Raw genomic sequence first — 10,201 nt, forward strand, 5'->3', positions numbered from 1 at the left:
TAAAAATTTTGATACAGAAAAAATATGTAAAATCTTTATTGTGGCTTTAGATTTTATTACTATAAATTTTCTAAAAAACCTTAAATTTTTTTTGGATATTTAGTTCTACATAGCACTTATAAAGTTGTCAGTTATTTCAATAGCTGTGATTTTAATAAAAAATTTAAAACTTGATTGCTCTAAATATAGTGCTGTATAAATAAAAACGGCTGTGAACAGCACCTACAACCTACAATAACTACCAATCACACCATAATTCGAAGACCGAACTTAAAATTTGTGCTTATAAGCCAATCAAATGGCAATTTCTCAAAATATAATGTTTAAAAAATTAATTACTATATTTTTGTTTTCCTTTAAAAAAAATACACTACATAGAGGAGGTATTATACAAACTAACAAAGTTTTTTTTTTGCTAAATGGTAAATATAATTAATGGAAATGAAGGTTTGGTGTCGAGGATATTTAACAATAGCAAATAAGAGTGTCCGTCGGATATTTGATACAACTTTTTTTGGTTATACATCCACCACCATCTCATTCTCGTATCATATATGATACTAGTTAAATTCACACTACTTGACATGTTTGCTAAGCATCTGTTAAAATAATGTAGGAAATAATCTAGAAGGATATATAGACAAATGGCAGGATAGATCTCATCATAATAAGATAGTCATTTTAACCAGAAAAAAAAGAAACAAAAGATTTTTAGATACAGCATTTTTTAGTTTTATTACAGACAGAGAAAGCTTACCCAAAAAAATCGCATAACGTTACAATAATTCAACAAATATTAAAAACAAAAGAAGAAATTCAGAGAATAAATACGAAGAAACTTTGAACTGCTCGAAGCTTAAACAAAAGACGAGACGAGACGAGAGAAGAAGGGAAGGAAGATTCATCAATGGAGCGTCCTCATGAAAGATCGAAACGCCTCCATAACTTCACCTTACCTTATCTCCGTTGGGGTCAACAGAGATTCCTCAGATGCGTCAATCTACCTAATTCACATCATCTTCCTTCTTCTTCTTCGTCTCCTTCTCCAGATCACCCATCCCACAGATCCGTCGTGGCGGCGGCGGCTCGGCCGTGGAATCTGAGGACGAGAAGAGCTGCGTGTGGTGAACCTGGAGACGAATCTCCGGCGAAGATCGAAATCGGCGTGAAGAGAGGTGTGGATGGAGAAGAAATGGACAAGGATGAGAAACTGAAATTCTCTGTTTCGTTGTTGAAGAAAGAGATCGAAGAGGATTTTTCGAACATGATTGGGAAAAGACTTCCAAGGAGACCTAAGAAGAGACCCAGAACTGTTCAGAAGAAACTGAATGTAAGTTTTTGTCGGAAAACTTTTTTTTATGTTTGGTCTGAGAAAATAATCAAAATCAATGTTTTTTGCTAATTATTTGTTTTTGTTTTTTGTTTTGGGCAGACGATTTTTCCTGGATTGTGGTTGTCAGAAGAAGTAACGATAGATTCATATGACGTCCCTGAAGCTCTTGAAACGTGATAAAAGGTTGTTAACTTCTTTTGTTCTATCTGTTCTTGAGTCATTCTCAAGTTTAATTGCTGTTGAAGGAAAATGTAGCAATGTCTCGGCTCGTGAAGAAACCCAAATTCTGGTTTCTTTTATTCATAACGTTTTAGTTAAGAAGATTGTAGTAATGATGATATTCATCACCAGCCTAATTGTAATCTCCTGCTGTTTGTTTGATTTTATTTTAGTAAATTCAATTGCTTCAGTGTAACTTTTCTTGAATCTTGTCCATACCTCTATTGCTTCCACTGTGGGTATATTAATGACGGCAAGATCTCTTAACTTAGAAGTTCAAACCTCTTTTGGTCTTGGATATGTTTTTATTGCTCGGTGCCTTCATTTTCAAGAACGTGCTGCGAGTGTCTGTTGAGGGCTGGACAAGTTTCTCTCTACAGACAACTCAAATGATTTCTGAGATTTTTAAGATATGTTTTTATGGTTCTTTCTCTCTGGTCATTTGAGATGCGAGTGTATTTGTTGAATATCAAGATTAGTTTGAGTTTGTTATCACTGAACTTTATGCACCTGAATTTGAATTAAAAACAACTTATGCTGCTGTTTTTTTTAACTAAGCTAACATGATCATTACTAATAATGGATCTGAAAAATCTTCTGTAAGTTTCTTATTCATGGTTTTTCATCTTTGTGGTTTAATGTGTGTTATTTTGGTTAGAGGTTTACAACATTACCTAAATCTGCTTCAAGATCTTTTTGCTATATTATGTTGTTTGATGACTTCACAAGTTTTAGACAAAAAAATACATGTGGTTTCAGATATGCTCAAAATCACACAAGGTTCAAACAGTTCCCTTCCTCTCTAAAGTGTCACATTTATACAAACACAGCCTCTGCAATTTTGTACAATTTATCTACATGCTTCTTAAGGTAAGCTATTACTTCTTTTTATTTAGTTCTATCACTCATTACTATCCATTTCTAGATAAACTATCTATGAGACTGAGCTAACTAAGTGCAACTGATAGCATCATGAGTAGTTGGTAACCTGACAAGAAAGAAGTGAAGAAATGAACAAGTAGAGCTGGCACCAGCTTAAGGGAAAGACTCTATGTTACTTAGTGTCTTTGAAGTTGATTTCAATGACTATAAATAAGAGAGTCGAGCGTAAGAAGTTTGTTATGCATATTGTAAAACCGAAAATGGGGTTTCAGTGAAAAACCTAGAACACAAATGTATATCAAAGAGCACTTTTGTTTCTTTTAAACAAGACTGTTTTATTAGCAATTTTTTAAACAGAGAACACCTATTTCTGTTTAATCAGAAGCGCTTTCACATACACGTGAATCGCCGCTGACCAATCTCTAATTTCCTAAACAATCAATCTAACATTTCTCACTTTATCTCTCAATCTCAGACTTTGCAGAGACGTTTTTTTTTTAAAATCTCTCAAAGCATAATCTAACACCATATGCTTAGAACTCGTTTTATAGCCTAAGAAGTTCCTAAACCTAGTTGTTATTTCCTTATCTCAAATTTCCTTATCTCAAATTTCCAAACGTCTATGACTCATATGTTAATTTCTTTAATCCACCTGATTTTTCCTTATCTTTAAACTCCTTGATGTAATTTCTTTATTATGTTGTCACGTCATCACAACCAGAAACGTTCCCGTGATGTTTTTGAAATCCAACGCCCAAGTGTTGATGTGTAACTTTGTGTTCAACCTCAAAATCATGCTTTAACAAATCTGGTCTTAACAATCTCCCCCTTTTTATGTGATTATGTCAAACAAGCCACTTGCATTTATAGCAACCAATATTCAGCCATTAGGAAAAAAATTTCGTGCTCCCCCTCAAGGTGTTCTGCTCCCCCTCAGCCAGTGGCGAAGCTAGGCTATAAGATGTGGTGGCATGTGCACCCATAGTTATATTAAAATTCAAAGTTTTGTGCGTAAAAATATCATAAGTTTGGTAGCTCATGTGGTAAAAAGGTAGATGGTGCACCCTTAGTTTCACCTGTTCGATCTTTTACCTATGCACTTTTATTTTTATTACCAAAAGTGCACCCATGAATTAAATGGTCTGGATTCGCCCCTGCCCTCAGCTACTGAGTAAACTTCAAATTTCTCCCCCTGCTTGTGTGCATACTTACTTAAAAACAAAGACCAGATCAGACCAGCTCTTTCAAACGTGATGTGGTTTCTTAACCAGCTTGCTTCCTTCTGTTTCCTTTGAAGCTTCATAGACGGAACTCATGTGGGTTGAAAACTGTTGAGATGCACTTTCGGCTGTATCATTTTGGAACTCTCTTTCATTAAAATTTGTGATATGTGCAATGCATATCTTCTCGTCAAACAAATCACAAGCAGATATTAAAGTTTCTAATTTTTCTCCTTTTCCACCATCTTCAAACATGACTTTCTCTTTACTTTTCTGAACTTGTTCCAACTGATCTGAGTTGCAGATTACTTCAAAATCATCTTCATTGTAGTCTCTGTCACCCTGTGAATACAAAACATATTTGGCTATCCAAACTTTTCCATAGTGCCTTGGTTCAATGAAGCAATTATTCTGATTCCAGGCTTGTCAAATATTGTTAATACATTCATAACAGTACCTAAGCTCCTTGATGTAATTTCCTAATTTTGTTGTCATGTCATCACAACCAGAGACGTTCCCGTGGTGTTTTTGACCAACACCCAAGTGTTGATGTGTAGTGTTGATGTGTAACTTTGTGTTCAACCTCAAAATCATGCTTTAACAAATCTGGTCTTAACATTCAGAACCGGGGTTTATAAGGTAATGCACTTCTCTACGACACATTTTCCCAATAAGACCTAGGGTTCCTCTCTTTTTCTTATAAATAGAGCTTCAGTCCTTTATGTTTATCTCATCACAAAACTGAAACGGAATTCTGTAGAGAAATCCCGGTGTCCGTGTGAGTATGTGATCGATGTAGGGCGCCATAAGATTGAGTTATGCTGAGTCCGTGCATAAATATGACTATTGAGACGAATAGGTAGAAAAAGCCGGTGGGTCAACGGGCTGCTATTAAGAGTCTGGGGGATGGAGTCTATGAGAGGGACCCCTGGGTAAGGCCGACACAAGGTGTGACGTCCTTGAACAATTATGGTCCTTACGTCTAGGTTGTTTGGAGTATAGTCGGTTGTGTATGTTGAGTATATGTGTAGTAGTGACTGAGTTCATTGTATGGTGTGATCGCTACGTTGATAAAGATTCATAGAAATGCATGTAATGTTTGTGTGATGAAATGTTGAGTTGTTGACTGATTGTAGTGGCTCATTGGTCTGAGTTCCCGCATCGAATAGTGTAGAGTGTCATGCGGAGAGGTTGGTCTAGAGTCACTTCACTGAGTAATCAAATTGCTCATCCTTTCTTTTTTCATTTACCTTTGAGTATAATTGTAAGTAAAAGTATATGGGTATGGATGGAGTGGTATTTCACAGAATGTTATGTGTCCATTGATTCTTTGGACGGATAACAGAACAAGTATGGTTGCCTATAATGATAGACACGTGTCTATAACACCAGCTGGTAACTCCAGTCGGATGAGAGAGGAGGGGGTCGTTACAGTGGAGCTCCTATTATCTTGAAATACTCGCTAGCGAGTTGTAATCGGTTTCTAGAGATTTCGATTAAGTTGTGAGCAAGTTGATTTGGTTTCTAAGTTCCGTACTTTGTTCATACATGGATGGTCCCATCTTACGGTAACATATTTTTCAAAACCTGTCAAAAATACATTTGGATATTTGGACTAGTCTTGATTGCATTTAAATTGTTTTTCGAAATTCTAATTTTCTGCTTATTATCAGCTATATTAATAAAATGGAAATGTAAAAGTAGAAATATTGCATTCAAACAAAAAGGTTAGACACCTTTAGTATTATTCTTATTTAAACATTTTTATGGAAACCAAATTAATATAACTATGCATAAAAATATAGTTAAAATTACTATATTTGATCCATTTAGTTTTATTTATATTTGTTTACTAAATAAGTTTTGTTTAAATATAAATAGATTTACTGTTAATATAATAAAAGTGAAGCTAAAATAATAATGAAAACATTAAATTGTATTGAAAATAGTTATTCTTAAGTTTGATATCTGGACTAGAATGCGGTAGAATAGAAACATAAATGTTCGATTAATGATTGAAGGAAAAAAAAAACATGTTTTTGAACTTATCTGTTGGGAATTTTTTTTTTTTGTGTGTGTCAAAACCTGTTGGGATTCTTCTCCATCTTTTTCCTCTACATTAAAGGTCCAAACCAATGTGGAACATCAAAACTAAAACAAAAAACATGAATGCGATTGTCAATTTGTATACAATAAACTTATAAACAGATTTGTAAGATAGTTAAATATGCTATGTGTTAGTGCAGATGAGACGACAAAAATTAGTGTAGAAAGTAAATAGCAAATAAAGTTGGTTAACGAGGTTCATTTCCTATATCTCTGGGACCTCGTCCAGATGTCTTTAACTTAGAACAAGGATCAACCTGCAATTGGTATATGGTATAACACGCATACTAGTGCCTACCACTTTTTTCTAAGAAGCAATCTACAACGATTATGAATCAAGCATGAATGCATATATCACCATCCGGCTTACTGGAGCACACTGTCTTCTACAGCTGCAATCATCACAGATCTCTTTAGTGAAACCACCTTTGCTAAACTCCCCCTGAGTTTAAGCTTCAATCTTTCATCTTCTCGGAAGTACTTAACCAAGTACGACGGCATCCTACGCACCTAATGACACAAAAGCATGTTATCTCCAACGCACCACACGCTCACCACAAGCTACACACGAAGCTACCCACGAGCTCCACACGATGGCTAACTCCATCACACAAAGCATCAACACCAACGTCACCAAACTAAGTCCACATCAGACTCCTTCGGAACCTACTTCATACACTACTTCGACACCAAGTAGTAACAAACACCAATATACAATGAAACCCCTCTCTCCTTTTTATGAGGTCTTGCTTTCTCTTAAGGCATGTCTCTCCTTATATATCAGACCAGAACTTGCTCTTCATGTCTTCAACTTGCTTTCCAAGTCTTCAACTTTCTCTCCAAATCTTCCAAATACACATATTGCAACTTTCCATTATCTTTATTGGCGAACTTTTTTTTTTTGAATGAATGTTAAATTTATTCATAAAAAAGCCTTAATATAATCTAGTGCTTACTGTTTACTTGAGATACAAGCAAAAAGAAAACTAAACAACTAAAAAAAACGAAAAACCTATCTCTTACTTTTCTTCAAACTCCCAAATCCCCCTCAAACTTGACCATAGGACACAAGTCAAGTTTGGAAATGCTATGAGATTCTCCTCATTAAAACCCATTTAGAGAAAACCCAAATGGCAAACTTCACCTTCAAGCAAACTATTTCTGCTTTGTGAAAAACGTCCATATGTATTCAAACATATATCCCCTTTCTTTTTCTAAGCTCAGTAACCCAACTTCCATATGTATTCAAACATATGATCCATCTTCATGACACACGCATGTACTACCTGCTGTAGTACTTCACGAACTAATACAGAATATCTCAGCAAACTGCATCTTCAATCTCCCCCTTGTTGACTATGCATGCGCACTCATCATAACTGACTTGAAAACCACGTCTTCAGTTTCCCCCTATGAGTCACATCATAGTCAAAAATCAACTCAAAGATCACCACCTTCCAAACCAAAGAAGAAAACCCATCACACCATCTTCATCAATCTTCAATCAAACTTTGTTCTGCTTCCTGAACAAGTTCCGTTCTCATCATCCACGATCTCACCAGTAACTTATGTGACCCCCCTGATACCAATTTTTAGTGCAGATGAGGAGACAAAAAGAAACCACATTTGCTAAACTCGCCCTGAGTCTAGCTTAGTTACAATAAGATCTAGTGTGTTCCCTAGCTCCCTGTGGATTCGATCTCTAAACACTACAACTTGACCTCTTTTGATGAGAGTAAGGTTGCTCTAGGGTAATTTGAGCACGTATCACAGTCCCAAGACGATCTCTCTCTTGGCAGGAGAAGGAGGAGGCATCAATTCGAGGACCGATTCGACGTCAACAATATGAACCGGAGTCGAAGAAGAACCCGACGGCTGAACCTCCATCTCAGGCTCTGACGTGTCAATGGCGACCACCCCTTCGGTGAGATTAGCGGGAGTCAGGACGACGATCGGAAATGCAGGTCTAGGAGATGTGTCATGTCTGGGACTTGCCGTCTCTTTAGACTCGCTACGAGTTAGCTCGCTCTGAAAGGAAAGGAACTCCGCAATATGGGCAGGAACAGCTCCCGCGGCAGGTGTATCCGATAAACTTGCACCGGCGGCCTTGTTCGTCTCGACATCGCAACTCTGATGAATGTTGCTAGAAGAAAACATCTTGATGGTAAAAGATTTCTAAGAAGCAAAGCATAAAGGATTTGGAAGTTGAGAGAATGTGAAGAGAATGAGGAAGAGGAACTCTATATTTATAGAAGAAGTTGAAAAGGTTTTACGCATTAAAATAATGGAAAAACTTCTCGAGAAAAATCAAATTTAACCGAGGTATCCGATTAACCGCCTCACTCGCCCGCAAGAATCGTGCTCGAAACATGCGAGCTGGGGGGCTAACTGTTGGGGTCAAAAACGGTTATCTCGAAATCAACGTCTAAAGATTGCATCTTCGTACACTCTCGACAAAAATTCCTGACCAAAAGACTCGAGAAAAACATCCAACTCGCCAAAATGGCAAATGGATCACCCGAGGCTTTCAAATTCGCCATTTTGGCGAGTTGGATAACTCGAGATCATCCAACTCGCCATTTTGGCGAGTTGGACCGAATCTTGTGCCTTCCGTTAAACCTCGACGGTCCAGTCCCTTGTTTCATCTCGATCCGTGTTACCATTGGAGTCTTATGATGAGAACTGCCAAGGTTCATATTCCCGAAAGAAGTTCATGGTTATTGTAAAATGGTGACGGTTAACTTAACACTGGAGCTCCCATTGTCCACCAATATTCACTTGACCAAACAGTTCGCTATGCCGCTAGAAAGGCTTCCAGGGCTAGCTCCCCTATCCGGAGGAGCAATCCAGGGTCCTATTCCGATACACCTTTCGTGGAAGAGATTGCTTCGGTAGAGATGCCACACAAGTTCTCCTTCCCGAGCATAAAGATATATGAAGGTACAGGAGATCCCGACAATCACATTGCTCAGTACAAGCAACACATGCTAGCCGTAGCAATCCCCCAGGATGCACGGGAAGCTACCATGTGCAAAGGATTAGGATCGACTTTGACCGGTCCTGCTCTTCAGTAGTACATCAATCTTTCTACCAAGTCCATCAGGTCCTTTGCAGCCCTTAGCGACAAGTTTGTGGAGCAATTCGACTCAGATGATCTCTATGAGGTCCTCCAGCATAGGAACGAACCCTTGCATTCCTACATAGCACGCTTCAACCAAGAGAAGGTGGATATCCCCGAGTGCAATGCTGATACGGCTATCTCAGTCTTTAAGCGGGGCCTACTCCCGGAGGGAGATCTCTACAAGGAGCTGACCAAAAATAAGTGCCAGACTATGAAAGATGTGTTGTCTCGTGCATGGGCTCAAGTAAGATAGGAGGAGGATGTTGCAAGTAGGGCCAAGGCCTACCCGAAGCACGATCAAAAGTCCTCAAAGCCAATTAGGAACGATCGCGATGAGTCCTTTCATCCCAAGTCAGCTAGGGAGACTAGCAATCCAGGCAGGGGCAGATATCAAAATCGTCATTTGCCTAGATCTGAAGGAATGATGGTATCCACATGGCCTGATATCTCTCATCTTGCAATAACAATGCCAGAGCTGATCGGTGTCCTATGACAAATGGGTCCTCAAGTCAAGTGGCCTCCTAAGATGAAGGCCTCGGAGGCTAACCGAAACCCCAAGCGATGGTGCGAATTCTATAGTTATCATGGCCACACTATAGAGAATGGTATAGCCCTGAAGATAAAAGTTGCCGAGCTTCTCAAGAAAGGCCACCTGAGAGAGTTCCTCTCGGATAAGGCCAAGAACCTTCTGAATAAAGAAGGAGTCGGTCTTCCTACCGAAGCGGCTCCTGCGTTGCCACCACAGCAAGACCGGGTGATCCATGTATCCTCAGGCGGATCAGAAGTAAGCGGAATCAGCAGTGCTGCTGCCAAGAGAAGTACTCGCAACGCCAGGAACGGCCTAGATGCCGAGGGTTCTAAGCGCTTACTTCTAGGAACATATGAGATCAGCTTCACTGCAAGGGAGCAGGAGAGGGTTCTAGCTCCTCACCACGACGCCCTTGTTATTTCACTTACCATAGTGAACTGCTTGGTCAAGCGACTACTGGTGGAGAATGGGAGCTCCAGTGTGGACAATGGGAACTACTTAACTGTGTCAATCGACGCTAACCATCAACTAGTGATATACTGATTTTTCTTGTTAAAATTAGTACTTATGATTTACTTATTTCACCACTGTATAACAATGTGGACAATATGGTTTAAGTCTGGGGGAGGTTACTTATTATCTAACCACTCTCAAGCATCATTCTTAGATTTATTGACTGTAGAGTGTACTAGAGATACCAAAGTGGATCACCTGCCAGTTATCCACACTTGCTGAGAATGTTTGAAAGAACCGAAACTGACCTCCAACCTAATTGAACTTAATGTTCTTGG

At 38.5% G+C, this 10,201-nt stretch overlaps 2 protein-coding genes across 2 annotated transcripts; both read left to right on the top strand.

The window, feature by feature from the left end:
* The first annotated feature begins 755 nt into the window (after window positions 1-755).
* LOC130496050 (uncharacterized) lies at window positions 756-1,749 on the top strand. The gene is made up of 2 exons (XM_056987796.1): window positions 756-1,330; window positions 1,433-1,749. The coding sequence occupies exons 1-2, from the start codon at window positions 908-910 to the stop codon at window positions 1,508-1,510; spliced, it is 501 nt and encodes a 166-aa protein (XP_056843776.1). The 5' UTR covers window positions 756-907; the 3' UTR covers window positions 1,511-1,749.
* A 7,628-nt stretch (window positions 1,750-9,377) lies between these two features.
* On the top strand, window positions 9,378-9,953 carry LOC108848444 (uncharacterized). Its single transcript, XM_018621811.2, has one exon. It carries the CDS (start codon window positions 9,378-9,380, stop codon window positions 9,951-9,953), a length of 576 nt encoding a protein of 191 aa, XP_018477313.2.
* Window positions 9,954-10,201: the final 248 nt, after the last annotated feature.

The sequence above is a fragment of the Raphanus sativus genome, chromosome 1 (assembly GCF_000801105.2).
Source record: "Raphanus sativus cultivar WK10039 chromosome 1, ASM80110v3, whole genome shotgun sequence".
NCBI classification, from domain to species: Eukaryota; Viridiplantae; Streptophyta; class Magnoliopsida; order Brassicales; family Brassicaceae; genus Raphanus; species Raphanus sativus.

What these genes read in the sequence shown, in the direction of transcription:
- LOC108848444 (XM_018621811.2), top strand. Translation starts at nt 9,378, where the DNA reads ATGGGTCCTCAAGTCAAGTGGCCTCCTAAGATGAAGGCCTCGGAGGCT.
- LOC130496050 (XM_056987796.1), top strand. Translation starts at nt 908, where the DNA reads ATGGAGCGTCCTCATGAAAGATCGAAACGCCTCCATAACTTCACCTTA. An exon ending in CTGTTCAGAAGAAACTGAAT is followed by an intron (nt 1,331 to 1,432) that starts GTAAGTTTTTGT and finishes TGTTTTGGGCAG; the next exon opens with ACGATTTTTCCTGGATTGTG.